This window comes from Ascaphus truei, chromosome 1 (assembly GCF_040206685.1).
Source record: "Ascaphus truei isolate aAscTru1 chromosome 1, aAscTru1.hap1, whole genome shotgun sequence".
Classification (NCBI taxonomy): Eukaryota; Metazoa; Chordata; class Amphibia; order Anura; family Ascaphidae; genus Ascaphus; species Ascaphus truei.
The window spans coordinates 8382042-8397257 of NC_134483.1; the positions used below are offsets into that span (position 1 = coordinate 8382042).

At 51.5% G+C, this 15216-nt stretch overlaps 1 protein-coding gene across 2 annotated transcripts in view; it reads left to right on the forward strand.

Annotated features, from left to right (window-relative positions):
• The window catches only part of PIGO (phosphatidylinositol glycan anchor biosynthesis class O), a 61050-nt gene extending 47023 nt beyond the window's left edge, over positions 1-14027 (forward strand). The window contains exons 8-11 of one of the 2 annotated variants that reach the window (XM_075580686.1): positions 1591-1794; positions 4475-4680; positions 7806-7876; positions 9125-14027. In XM_075580686.1, coding sequence (XP_075436801.1) covers positions 1591-1794; positions 4475-4680; positions 7806-7876; positions 9125-9254 — 611 coding nt within the window. In that variant the 3' untranslated portion in view covers positions 9255-14027. Of the gene's footprint in view, positions 1-1590; positions 1795-4470; positions 4681-7805; positions 7877-9124 lie in introns of those variants that run through there. The other variant, XM_075580718.1, reaches the window with a different exon arrangement.
• Positions 14028-15216: the final 1189 nt, after the last annotated feature.

A 15216-nucleotide genomic window follows, 5' to 3' on the forward strand; every position in this document is an offset into this window, starting at 1 on the left:
CTCTCTCCCCTCGTCTCTGTCCCTTGGTCACTCTCTCCCCTCGTCTCTGTCCCTCGGTCACTCTCTCTCCTCGTCTCTGTCCCTCGGTCACTCTCTCCCCCCCGTCTCTGTCCCTCGGTCACTCTCTCCCCACGTCTCTGTCCCTTGGTCACTTTCTCTCCTCGTCTCTGTCCCTCGGTCACTTTCTCTCCTCGTCTCTGTCCCTCGGTCACTCCCCACGTCTCTGTCCCTTGGTCACTCTCTCTCCCCTAGTCTCTGTCCCTCGGTCACTCTCTCCCCACGTCTCTGTCCCTCGGTCACTCTCTCTCCTCGTCTCTATCCCTTGGTCACTCTCTCCCCACGTCGTCTCTGTCCCTTGGTCACTCTCTCTCCTCGTCTCGTCTCTGTCCCTTGGACACTCTCTCTCCACATCTCTGACCTTTCGTCACTCTCCAGTCTCCCCCACCTCCCCCCTTTGCCTCTTGCTGAATCTCCCCCCAGTTACTCTGAGCCCCGCAGGTTGGGAAAGTAAAGGGGCAGTTCCACTTAAATAATGCAGTCTTTAGTTATATACACAAACCTGTGTGTGCGGGTCTGTAAAGGAGATAAATATATATATACCTACCTATACCAGCCTTGCAAATAAGATTTACATGTTTGTTCCCCTTGGTACTAACCAGGTATCTCCATGTTGGTTCTTATTTTGCACTTTCTCTTTGTTTCTGTTGCCCCCTCCTGCCCCCCAATCTCTCCATCGCCCCCTCCTGCACCCCAATCTCTCCATCTCCCCCTCCTGCACCCCAATCTCTCATCTATCTCCCCCTCCTGCACCCCAATCTCTCCATCTCCCCCTCCTGCACCCCAATCTATCCATCTCCCCCTCCTGCACCCCAATCTCTCCATCTATCTCCCCCCTCCTGCACCCCAATCTCTCCATCTATCTCCCCCCTCCTGCACCCCAATCTCTCCATCTATCTCCCCCCTCCTGCACCCCAATCTCTCCATCTATCTCCCCCCTCCTGCACCCCAATCTCTCCATCTATCTCCCCCCTCCTACACCCCAATCTCATCTATCTCCCCCCTCCTACCCCCTAATCTCTCCATCTCCCCCTCCTGCACCCCAATCTCATCTATCTCCCCCCTCCCGCACCCCAATCTCTCCATCTATCACCCCCTCCCGCACCCTAATCTCTCCATGTATCACCCCCTCCCGCACCCTAATCTCTCCATCTATCACCCCCCTCCCGCACCCCAATCTCCACCTCACCTGCCTTCTCCTGGCCGTGGGAATCCGTTATTCCCGTGGCTCACGTGGCGGGACACAGAAAGCAGGAGGTGGCGCGTCATGCAGGTGTCACCTGGTTTCAGACACCTTCCACTGAAATGACTGTGACTCCCAGGGGTGGCAGCCAGGGGTGCGGAAAACCCCCTCTGTATAACAACATAGTATAGGTGCTGGAGGCGAATGCGTCCCTGTTTGTTGCGCGGCCGAGCTACACATTGTATACGACCCTACAGATACCGCCGCTGCGGCCCCTCTCCATCCCGGGTCAGCGATGGTACACGCCCTGCAGCCGTGTGTCTCACAATGCTCTCCCCGTTCTGTCCCAGACCTGTTCTCTGTGCCGTGGTACGCGGTCACCGCCTGGGCCCTCGCGGCCACCCAGTGCTTCTACTCCACGGGCCACCAGCCCGTCTTCCCGGCCATCCACTGGAACGCGGCCTTCGTGGGATTCCAGGAGGGACACGGCAGCAACGTCATCCCGGCCATCCTGGTGGCTGCAAACACCTTCTCCTCGCACATCCTCTTCTCAGGTAACCCACACCCCGTACAGAGAGGGGTTATGGGACGGACGTCCAATAGATACAAACGGAAACCCTTTGAATGAATGTCTTTATTTATATAATCATATAAATAAGATATAAATAACACAAAGGGAAGAAGTGCTCAGACATAAAAGTAACATTTAGGAAGAGGAGTCCCTGCTCCGAGGAGCTTACAATCTAATTGGTTGGTAGGAGGAACGTGCAGAGACAGTAGGAGGGCATTCTGGTAAATGTGTCTGCAAGAGGCCAAGGTTAATGTATGAGGTGTTAATTATCAGCCATAGAGCTACTCATATGCTTCCTTAAGCAGGTGTCTTTTAAGGTGGGTCTTAAAGGTGGATAGAGAGGGTGCTAGTCGGGTACTGAGGGGAAGGGCATTCCAGAGGTGCGGGGCAGTCAGTGAGAAAGGTTTAAGGTGGGAGAGGGCTTTAGATACAAAGGGGGTAGAGAGAAGACATCCTTGAGCCGAATGCAAGAGTCGGGATGGTGCATAGCGAGAAATTAGGGCTGAGATGTAAGGAGGGGCAGAAGAGTGTAAAGCTTTAAAAGTGAGCAGGGAATTGAGTGTGAGATGCGGGATTTGATAGGAAGCCAGGAGAGGGATTTCAGGAAGGGAGACGCTGAGACAGATTTAGGAAAGAGTAGAGTGATTATGGCAGCAGCGTTTAGGATAGATTGTAGGGGAGACAGGTGAGAGGCAGGAAGGCCGGACAGCAGGAGGTTACAGTAATCTAGACGGGAGAGAAGGAGGGCCTGAGTCAGAGTTTTAACAGTAGAGCAACAGAGGAAAGGGCGTATCTTTGTTATATTGCAGTGGGGAAAGCGACAGGTTTTAGAAACGTTTTGAATGTGAGAGGAGTAGAGTGTGACCCCTAGGCAGCTTGCTTGGGCTACTGGGTGAATGATCGTAGTTCCAACAGTAATGTAGAAGGAGGGAATAGGGCCAGGTTTGGGAGGAAGTATGAGGAGCTCTGTTTTTGCCATGTTTAGTTTAAGTCGGCGTAGGGCCAACCAGGATGATATAGCAGAGAGACATTTAGAAACTGTAGTCTATACCACAGGTGTAAGGTCAGGGGTAGAAAAGTAAATTTGTGTGTCGTCAGCATAAAGGTGATATTTGAACCCAAGAGATGTGATTAGGTCACCTAGAGAGAGTGTGTACAGAGAAAAGAGAAGGGGTCCCAGGACAGAGCCCTGGGGTACCCCCACAGAGAGATCGATAGAGGTGGAGGAGGAGGTGTTAGCAGAAGAGACACTGAAAGTACGCTGGGAGAGGTAAGAGGAGATCCAGGATAGAGCTTTGTTACGAATACCAAGAGTATGGAGAATGTGAAGGAGAAGAGGGTGGTCCACGGTGTCAAATGCTGCAGAGAGGTCGAGTAATATGAGCAGAGTGTAATGACCTCTGTCTTTGGCAGCATGGAGGTCATTAGTTATTTTAGTGAGGGCTGTTTCAGTGGAGTGAGCAGTGCGGAAGCCAGATTGCAGAGGGTCTAGGAGAGAATGGGTGTTGAGAAAATGGAGCAAGCGAGAGAATACAAGACGTTCAAGGAGTTTAAAGGCAAAAGGCAGGAGGGAGACAGGTCGATAGTTAGAAAGACAGGTAGGGTCAAGCTTGCTGTTTTTGAGTAATGGTATGACTGTTGCATGTTTGAAGGAGGATGAAAAGGTTCCAGAGCAGAGGGAGGAGTTAAAAATGTGTGTGAGCGTAGGGGTTATAGTAGGAGCAAGAGGTTTTAGGAGATGGGCGGGAATAGGGTCAAGAGGGCAAGTGGTAGAGGGAGAAGAGGAGATTAGCAGTGACACATCCTCCTCTGTGACAGCGGATAAAGAGTCATGGAATGCAGGAGAAGAGTTAGGAAGAGCTGTAGGATGGGACGAGGATACAGAGGGGATAGCCTGACGTATGGATTCCACCTTTCCGGCAAAGTATTGGAAAGCATGTAGTAACCACGGTTTGCATTGTGTTGCAGGCTGGGATAGGGTTATAACGGCAATCCGGTAGAGGGGCTAGCGACCAATCGGCGCCAATGCGGCTCATGAACCAATCAGGAGTCTAGGGCCTGCCTGCATTAGCCAATCAGGGCGGGGGGGCAGGCTAAGATCATTAAAGGGATTGTGGAGGGAAATACAGACTGGCCAATGGGAGCAGCGCCTGCTAGAGGTAGTCGGCAACTGCTTCCCCTGGCCGACAGGATATCTCCCGCTGGACCACCTTGGTCTCCAGGAGGGAACATAGAGATGTGAGCAGAGGTGTAAGGCCGCGCTTATAGTCCTGTGACGTCATCCGTCGCCATTGTCGCAGTGTTGTTTGCTTTTAGTGTAGGAGGCAAGATGGCGACCGGGTTCGTGGCCGTGAGAGATTCGACCTCATTGGCTGAACCGCTCACGTGCCTGCTGACATCACGCTGACAAATATTCATTGACTTCCAGCGATCGCGACCAAGCCATCGCGGTCGCGCCTACTATAAGCGCACGCAACGGATTCAATACACTTGTTTTGACGCAACGTCGCGTCGCTGGGACTATAAGCGCAGCCTAAGGAGAGGAACGTACTTGTGTAATAAGTGACTTGGTTTTTAGCGTGCGCTCCTCCTGAAGGTGCAATGCTGATCACACGGGTGTATGTTGTGTTGGTTAATGAAATCCGTGTTCTTCCCGGAGGAAGCCGGCTCCTGTCTGCTGCTGCTCTGGCCGTTCATCTGTGAAGCCTCCACCAGCAGGAAGAAAAAGCTGAAGCGGGAACCGCGTGAGGGGGAGGCGGAGGAGGACGATGTGCCCATGATGGAAATGAGGCTGAGAGAAAACCCGGACAGGTTCTCTGCCGCTCTGCTACAGCTGGGGGCCAAGTATCTCTTCATACAGGGAGTGCAGGTATACCGGACCCCCCCCTCACCCACCCCCTCCCCCTCACCCACCCCCTCCCCTTCCCACACACCCCCTCCCCCTCCCACACACCATCTAGCTCTTCATACAGGGAGTGCAGGTATACCGGACCCCCCCTCACCCACCCACTCCCCCTCCCACACACCATCTAGCTCTTCATACAGGGAGTGCAGGTATACCGGAGCCCCCCTCACCCACCCCCTCCCCCTCCCACACACCATCTAGCTCTTCATACAGGGAGTGCAGGTATACCGGAGCCCCCCTCACCCACCCCCTCCCCCTCCCACACACCATCTAGCTCTTCATACAGGGAGTGCAGGTATACCGGACCCCCCCTTACCCCCCCCCTCACCCACCCCCTCCCCCTCCCACACACCATGTAGCTCTTCATACAGGGAGTGCAGGTATACCGGAGCCCCCCTCACCCACCCCCTCCCCCTCCCACACACCATCTAGCTCTTCATACAGGGAGTGCAGGTATACCGGACCCCCCCTCACCCACCCCCTCCCCCTCCCACACACCATGTAGCTCTTCATACAGGGAGTGCAGGTATACCGGACCCCCCCTTACCCACCCCCTCACCCACCCCCTCCCCCTCCCACACACCATGTAGCTCTTCATACAGGGAGTGCAGGTATGTTGGGGGCTGTGTACTTCGTCTCCATGGAGACGGCCCCGTTTAAATAAGTCTCGCTTCCCAATCACTGAAAAAATGTCCCTGACGAAGCTCCGTAGCTGGAGGGAAACGTACGTAGGGCACGTAATGATGTCATCAGCCTCCGTTATGGAGCTGTGTTGGTTTAGTGTTCTAACATTCAGCAGTATCAGTGGTTCCCAATTAATACACGCATTTATCTAAGGCTCATATTTACCCTAGTAGTGAAGAGAATAGACCTTTTCTACAAGTGCTGTTTGAAGCTCAACACTGACTTTTTTGAGGCACCTTTTGCTGTTACCACACTCAGTTTATACGATCTACTGACTACATACCATATATACTGTATATATATGTTCATTCAGCTGGGCTGTTAGAGGTCCACAGCTGTAGATGTCTGTGGCACTCTGTGTTGTGTTATCATACTCCACTGAATATTTCTAATAACATTATATATATATATATTCTGAATGCGTTCAGAAGAATTCAGCCGCCACAGTGCGCACGCTCCAAACCAGTGCGGGCGTTTTGGAAGTGAAGCCGCTTTCTTGTCTGTTCAGGATCCGGTGGTGTCCCTAGCTGCTTCACTTCTCCCCGCTGCGGTTTTATGTCGGACGCCCTCGCTGTTTTTGGCGCGTGCGTACTGTGGCGGCTGAATTCTTCTGAACGCATAACCATCCCTCCAGCTGTGGACGCCAGGCTACCATCCGCCTCTTCGGACTTGTGCCAAGTACACACCGACATAAGAGGTCTGGAAGCAGCAGCAGCAGCTTATAAGAAGGACCAGCCACCAGTACCTTATATCATGGGGGCTCAACTTCAGTCCTCAAGCCCCCCCAACAGGTCAGGTTTTCAGGATATCCCTGCTTCAGCACAGGTGGCTCAATCAGTCACAGCTTCAACACAGTTGGCTCTTAGTCCCTGCTTCAGCACAGGTGGCTCAATCAGAGGCTCAGCCTTTGACTGGGATATCCTGAACCAGAAAAACTGACTACATGGGGGGGGGGGGGGCGGGTAGGGGGCTTGAGGACTGGAGTTGAACCCCCCTGATATAAGGTACCGGTGGGCGGTCCTTGTTATTAACCGCTGCTGCTTCCAGGCGTCTTATGTCGGCTCCCATTGAATCACCTGGTCATAAAATGGAGTTTGGAGCTTGTGAACCAGTGGCCACAAAGCCTGGAAGGGCTGTGACCAGAGCCATGCACCGTGCCGCTCTGTTACCCAGCAACCATTGCAGGAAAGCTTATCCCGACTGCCCAAAGCCATGCACCGTGCCGCTTTATGTTACCCAGCAACCATTGCAGGAAAGCTTATCCCGACTGCCCAAAGCCATGCACCGTGCCGCTTTATGTTACCCAGCAACCATTGCAGGAAAGCTTATCCCGACTGCCCAAAGCCATGCACCGTGCCGCTTTATGTTACCCAGCAACCATTGCAGGAAAGCTTATCCCGACTGCCCAAAGCCATGCACCGTGCCGCTTTATGTTACCCAGCAACCATTGCAGGAAAGCTTATCCCGACTGCCCAAAGCCATGCACCGTGCCGCTCTGTTACCCAGCAACCATTACAGGAAAGCTTATCCCGACTGCCCAAAGCCATGCACCGTGCCGCTTTATGTTACCCAGCAACCATTGCAGGAAAGCTTATCCCGACTGCCCAAAGCCATGCACCGTGCCGCTTTATGTTACCCAGCAACCATTACAGGAAAGCTTATCCCGACTGCCCAAAGCCATGCACCGTGCCGCTTTATGTTACCCAGCAACCATTGCAGGAAAGCTTATCCCGACTGCCCAAAGCATTACACCTGCAGAAACCCCCCGAAATAATGAGGTTTAATTTCCGTGGTTAAGGCCTGTCGTGGGAACCTTTGCCGCTGCGAGAACAGACGCTAAGACCGTGCGCACTTCCCGTCCCGAAGAGACGCTACTTAGTAGATTGTTTTATGCGCTATAACATAATGGAGATGTTGGAAAGCCAGTGTAGCGGGGCTGTCCCTATAACCGGGTCCCACGCAGGAGAAGTCGGTGCTACCCGGCCATAGGAGGGGGATACACCCCCATCGCGGGCACGGTGAGCAGGGGACGGATGGTTATCAATGTGTTCTTATATATAATATACGCAGGATGATATGTGATCAGATAACAGCCACCAGAAGTGTATTTGCAGCATATCACGTTTTCTGTATGAGTGTGGCCATGTATAGAGGTGCTATAGTCACTATAGCACTTATTACAGCTCTGACACGTATCGGCCACACAGTACACTGCCAGTAACGGGCGGGGAGGCGCGTGTTCGCACGAATTAATGGTTTGGATAGTATAGGAGAGCACATTTCACAATATTGTTCTATAATATTTAACAAATGACGCTGTTTTTGCATTAACTCGCTAACTGCCAGTATCAGGTGCCGGTAGCGCCGCTCACTGCCGCTGTAACGCGCGCTCCCTGTCCCGGCAGCTCCTGTCCTGCGTTTGTGCCGCCATGATCCTCCGGCGGCATCTCATGGTCTGGAAAGTATTTGCACCAAAGTAAGTTCATTTCCCAGTGAGGTCCCTCTGCTCCTCTTTACATGGAGGGATGCATGTTCTGTGTGTTATTGACATGTTTTTATGTGCGCGTGCGCGTGCATATATATGTGTGTGTATACATGTTAAATAAGCTATATACTGTAATCTCATGTGTTTTCTCTTTTCCCTACTTCCTTGTGGTCTCATTCCCCATCTAATTATCTCCCCTTCTATTTTTTTTCTTCCACCCCGCGCTCTCTCTTCCGCCCCGTGCTCTCTCTTCCGCCCCGCGCTCTCTCTTCCGCCCCGCGCTCTCTCTTCCGCCCCGCGCTCTCTCTTCCGCCCCGCGCTCTCTCTTCCGCCCCGCGCTCTCTCTTCCGCCCCGCGCTCTCTCTTCCGCCCCGCGCTCTCTCTTCCGCCCCGCGCTCTCTCTTCCGCCCCGCGCTCTCTCTTCCGCCCCGCGCTCTCTCCATTTCGCCCCGCGCTCTCTCTCTCTCTTCCGCCCCTCTCTCTCTCTCTTCCGCCTCGCTCTCTCTTCCGCCCCGCTCTCTCTCTCTTCCGCCCCGCTCTCTCTCTCTCTCTTCCACCCCGCTCTCTCTCTCTCCCGCCCCGCTCTCTCTCTCTCTTCCGCCACGCTCTCTTCCGCCCCACTCTCTCTCTTCCGCCCCACTCTCTCTCTCTTCCGCCCCACTCTCTCTCTCTCTGCCGCCCCGCTCTCTCTCTCTCTCTCTCTCTCTCTTCCGCCCCGCTCTCTCTCTCTTCCGCCCCGCTCTCTCTCTCTCTCTTCCGCCCCGCTCTCTCTCTCTCTCTTCCGCCCCGCTCTCTCTCTCTCTCTCTCTTCCGCCCCGCTCTCTCTCTCTCTCTCTCTCTCTCTCTCTTCCGCCCCGCTCTCTCTCTCTCCCGCCCCGCTCTCTCTCTCTCTCTCTCTCTCTCTCTCTCTCTTCCGCCCCGCTCTCTCTCTCTCTTCCGCCCCGCTCTCTCTCTCTTCTGCCCCGCTCTCTCTCTCTCTCTTCCGCCCCGCTCTCTCTCTCTCTCTCTCTCTTCCGCCCCGCTCTCTCTCTCTTCCGCCCCGCTCTCTCTCTCTCTCTTCCGCCCCGCTCTCTCTCTCTTCCGCCCGCTCTCTCTCTCTCTCTTCCGCCCCGCTCTCTCTCTCTCTCTCTTCCGCCCCGCTCTCTCTCTCTGTCTCTTCCGCCCCGCGCTCTCTCTCTGCCGCCCCCCCATGTCTTCCTCTCCCCACCTCCCACCCTCTCTTCCCCTTTCCTCCACCAGGTTTCTGTTTGAGGCTCTTGGTTTCATGGTGAGCAGCGCCTTCCTCCTCCTCGGGATAGCGCTGGTTCTGCGCGTGGACTGCGCCGTCAGTAACTGGTTCAAGAATCTTATCCTCCGGCAGCCCAGGTAACAGTGGGACATTCCACGTCCACCTCCGGGGAGCGACCAGAGGATCGGACGCCAAGAACAACGCGCTGCTCTGAACTCAGCACCTGAAGCGCCTCCGTTCTCTGCCGAGCCAAACACCGCAAGACACTCCGGCACCCGGCAGTTCATCTAATTATTCCTGCGAAGCCGTCTCTCCGTGACACGGGGCATAGAGGAGATAGGTTACCTGTGTGTAATCAGCCAGCTGCAGGCATCCTGAGCCTATTTAATGCAAGAGGGGATGGTGGGGAAGCTTGCACTGTTCTCTAAAAGATCATCCAGAGGAGTCTTCCTATCAGACCTGTGCAGCAAGTCTAGTATTACAGAAGATACTTCTTGGCACTGTAGTACTGTCATTTAAAGGTAGTGGTACTCTGTACAGTACCAGCACTTCTGCCACTGGTACACCAGCATTGGTACTGTAGCTCAGTAAGAAGCCATTTCCCTAAGTGTATTGTTCACTACTGGATATTTCTCATGCTACAGGTTAGACCATTATACTGTTATATGGCTCACTGCTCAGAAGCATTAATTATCCCCTGTATGGGACTGACCTGCTGGAAACCCACTGCCATACTTGTCTGATGCCCGGTTTTCTGTATTGTAGCGTTATATTAACCCTGTCTGTGGTTGAGGAAGGTGGATTATTGTGCAGGCAGTGATACAGTTTATAGCAGCAATTCCACGCTGCTTGGAAGCGGCTGAGGCCAAAACACTGGGTTCATTGATCAGTCCATGGTTAGGAATGGCATGCCCGTTCCATGGTTAGAACTGGCATGCCCATTGCCCATTCCATGGTTAGGACTGGCATGCCCATTCCATGGTTAGGACTGACATGCCCATTCCATGGTTAGGACTGACATGCCCGTTCCATGGTAGGACATGGCATGCCCATTGCCCGTTCTATGGTAGGACATGGCATGCCCATTGCCCGTTCCATGGTAGGACTGACATGCCCGTTCCATGGTAGGACTGCCCATTGCCCGTTCCATGGTAGGACATACCATTGCCCGTTCCATGGTAGGACATAGCATGCCTATTGCCTGTTCCATGGTTGGACAAAGCATGCCCATTGCCTGTTCCATGGTTAGGACATAGCATGCCCATTGCATGGTAGGACTGCCCATTCCTTTTGTCCTTCGAGCTGTTATAGTGAGCCTGCGTTTACCTTTAACAGGCAGTGAATGGGACGGCTTGTCTGCGTAATGATATACTTACAGCCGACCTGTAATGATTTCAGTTGAGCCCTTTTCCCAGTCACAACACCAAGCCTCACCTATGGATCTGCTGTTTATGTGCGTATGGGAAATATAAGACCATGGGGAAGGGGGTATATTATGCAAACCCTTGTGGTGTTATTGACATGCTGTCCTGACCATCTTGTTACACTAATCCTCAGCTGAGGTCAGTACCTGTCAGCCTTCTTGCTCATTATATGTATTCATCGTTTGTACAAGCGGTTATTATTAACTCGTTAAGAGCTGGGGGTGAGTTCTGCTTTGTACTGAACTGAGTCATGCAGCGATGCCATACATTGCTGGACCTACTGACACTCAAATGGTTAAAATGAACCTGTTTCCTGCCAAAGAAAAGCACTGCTGCAGCATTCGGGTTTGTATGATACTGACATGAGAGAGCATTGAGACGTGTGAGGAGCAGGCGGCTTATCTGCTCTGCAATCCATGTTACCCAGAAGGTTCCCCGGAGACGGGAGACGGAGAACATCTATCCCATGAGAAAGCATTGAGACGTGTGAGGAGCAGGCGGCTTATCTGCTCTGCAATCCATGTTACCCAGAAGGTACCCCGGAGACGGGAGAACATCTATCCCATGAGAAAGCATTGAGACGTGTGAGGAGCAGGCGGCTTATCCGCTCTGCAATCCATGTTACCCAGAAGGTTCCCCGGAACCCGGAGACGGGAGAACATCTATCCCATGAGAAAGCATTGAGATGTGTGAGGAGCAGGCAGCTTATCTGCTCTGCAATCCATGTTACCCAGAAGGTTCCCCGGAACCCGGAGACGGGAGAACATCTATCCCAGGTGAAAGCATTGAGACGTGTGAGGAGCAGGCGGCTTATCTGCTCTGCAATCCATGTTACCCAGAAGGTACCCCGGAGACGGGAGAACATCTATCCCATGAGAAAGCATTGAGACGTGTGAGGAGCAGGCAGCTTATCTGCTCTGCAATCCATGTTACCCAGAAGGTTCCCCGGAACCCGGAGACGGGAGAACATCTATCCCATGAGAAAGCATTGAGACGTGTGAGGAGCAGGCGGCTTATCTGCTCTGCAATCCATGTTACCCAGAAGGTTCCCCCGGAGACGGGAGAACATCTATCCCATGAGAAAGCATTGAGACGTGTGAGGAGCAGGCGGCTTATCTGCTCTGCAATCCATGTTACCCAGAAGGTTCCCCGGAGACGGGAGAACATCTATCCCGTGAGAAAGCATTGAGACGTGTGAGGAGCAGGCGGCTTATCCGCTCTGCAATCCATGTTACCCAGAAGGTTCCCCGGAACCCGGAGACGGGAGAACATCTATCCCATGAGAAAGCATTGAGACGTGTGAGGAGCAGGCAGCTTATCTGCTCTGCAATCCATGTTACCCAGAAGGTTCCCCCGGAGACGGGAGAACATCTATCCCATGAGAAAGCATTGAGACGTGTGAGGAGCAGGCGGCTTATCTGCTCTGCAATCCATGTTACCCAGAAGGTTCCCCGGAACCCGGAGACGGGAGAACATCTATCCCATGAGAAAGCATTGAGACGTGTGAGGAGCAGGCGGCTTATCTGCTCTGCAATCCATGTTACCCAGAAGGTTCCCCGGAGACGGGAGAACATCTATCCCGTGAGAAAGCATTGAGACGTGTGAGGAGCAGGCGGCTTATCCGCTCTGCAATCCATGTTACCCAGAAGGTAACCCGGAGACGGGAGAACATCTATCCCATGAGAAAGCATTGAGACGTGTGAGGAGCAGGCGGCTTATCTGCTCTGCAATCCATGTTACCCAGAAGGTTCCCCGGAACCCGGAGACGGGAGAACATCTATCCCATGAGAAAGCATTGAGACGTGTGAGGAGCAGGCGGCTTATCTGCTCTGCAATCCATGTTACCCAGAAGGTTCCCCGGAGACGGGAGAACATCTATCCCGTGAGAAAGCATTGAGACGTGTGAGGAGCAGGCGGCTTATCCGCTCTGCAATCCATGTTACCCAGAAGGTTCCCCGGAACCCGGAGACGGGAGAACATCTATCCCATGAGAAAGCATTGAGACGTGTGAGGAGCAGGCGGCTTATCTGCTCTGCAATCCATGTTACCCAGAAGGTTCCCCGGAACCCGGAGACGGGAGAACATCTATCCCAGGAGAGAGCATTGAGACGTGTGAGGAGCAGGCGGCTTATCTGCTCTGCAATCCATGTTACCCAGAAGGTTCCCCGGAGACGAGAGAACATCTATCCCGTGAGAAAGCATTGAGACGTGTGAGGAGCAGGCGGCTTATCTGCTCTGCAATCCATGTTACCCAGAAGGTTCCCCGGAGACGGGAGAACATCTATCCCAGGAGGACAAAGGAGTGAGCAGGATGATACCGTGGCCTTGAATGTTGTAATGAGAATGATGCGTGTCTTTGCGGTGATGGATTGCCAACCAATGTCGTTGCCAGCAGACGTATAGTCCTCCGGGACGTGCCAGGAGAGCGTGGGCAACTGGTGAGCATCACAAATGCAGGTGGCACCATCGTAACCTAAACTTTACATTAAGAGGTCCTGATCTGGATGCAGGGAATGTCCTGTATATCCCGATCATATAGTACCCGGGTTTACAACTTTTATCATAAGGAATATCAGCAAATGTCTTGCATTAAATGTGAGACGGAGGAATTCAGAGATTTGCTGATATTCTTCATGACAAAAGGAGTGGTGCCTGAAGCCTCAATGTGCAGAACAATTGGTGATCCAGGGATCTCCTAGGCGGGAATGGGCCTGATCCTAGAGATTTCTCCGCTGCCCAAATGTTACATAAAAAGGAATGTATAGTTCTGGTTCTGTTCTAGTCCCTCCGCCCCGGTACTGCAGAGTTCCTCTGCTTGGAATTCATAATATTGACCAGTGTGTATTGGAAAATGCAGCAACCATGTCGGCTCTGTGATTTTCTGCCTGTATTTTTAGCATCCACATTTCATGGACTTCTGTGCAGTCTAGCCCATAAAAATCAGTGTTTTACCATTAAAAACCATAGTGCCGTCTCCCGCTGATTAAGAAAAAGAAATAATATTTTTTTTTGATCAATACTCATCTAATAATAATAATCATAGAATCCTACATGTGCCTCGCCTTATAACTCGCCCTGGTCCCTGCAGCATTGTCTCCTCCGTTGCTGAGCTCCCGATGACAGTAGTATAATTGCATGTGTGAGAAGTTATTGTGCTATGGGACCTCGCTTTATGTAAACGACTATTCCGCTGTCCTGTTTTCTGCCCTGAACTCACATTGATGATGCAATATGAACATAATCTGTGATTGCCGTGAGCCGGATTTAACCGGCTTTACACTGACATGTGCCTAATTGTGAAAAAGGCACGGCAGCTCTGCCAAGATTGGCAACCGTTCATGTAGCAGATGGCCGAGAGGCGTCGCATTACAGAGTGCTGCTGTTATTCACTGGACTCTCCCTTGCCCGAAGCCATGGAAGTGGTATAACGAGCTCTTAAGAGAACTGCGCTGCCCTGAATACTTTTATTTTAATAAAGTCTATACATTGATTTGTACGGAATTATTTTCACGTCACCCAGCATACAGGCCCATTTTTACTAATCCCACGTGACTGCGAGGGCAGCCACACGACACGGGATGACGTAAGTATGTCCGACGTCCTGCGGAGACCTCCGGGGCAGTCATCTTGCCAACTGGAAAATAGGTAGCTACAGTACTAACAAAAAGTCTACAAAATAAACAGACAATTACTGTACAATTCAATGCGGACAATTCCACCATAAAATACAGACAGTTATAAGTAAATAATACCATCAACAAAGTAATATAACCACAAGTACAGGAGTATAAAATAAACTACCTCTTCCCTAAAAAAAAAACACAGGATATGATTCAATAAAAAAAAAGTCAAAACTATATTATAAATAGAAAAGAAAAAAAAAAATTATATATATATATATATATATATATATATATATAGCTAAGCATATCTACAGCAATAGAACATACATCTAATAGAAACATCCGTGAATATCAAAAATGTTAAATATTTTAAATATAAAAATACATATTGATCCCTACAGAAATTCAAATCCATTCTTGGGTGCTCTTTTGATCGGATATATAGAAGAGAGAGAGCGTTATATAGTAGATGAGGTTGAAAAAAGACATCTAGCAAATTCACCTATGCTACATTTAGACAATGGACACTTTATCCTATATCTATACTTACAGTATATTGATCCAGAGGAAGGCAAACACAACCCCAGTGACACATCATCCAATGATCTCTCATAAGTGGGAAATAAATTCCTTCCCGACTCCAAACAATGACAATCGGATTACTCCCTGGATCAGCGTTCTTCCCAGATTTACTTATTTGCTGTGTCAGATTTCCCATTAGGACTGGGCCTAGGGCGGCAAATATGTCCACCCTCGTGCTTTTGCCGCGCATGTACACTAACCTCGTGTGGCACTGTATCAAAGGCCGTTGCAAAATCTAAGTAGACCACATCAACTGCATTACCCCGGTCTAAATTCCTACTTACCTCCTCAAAGAAACTAATAAGGTTAGTTTGGCAAGATCTATCCTTCATAAATCCATGCTGACTATTACTAATAATTTTGTTTTCTATTAGGTATTCCTGAATATTATCCCGTACTAAACCTTCAAGTAGCCTCCCCACTACTGAAGTCAGGCTTACAGGTCTGTTATTCCCCGGTTGTGATCTTGCTCCC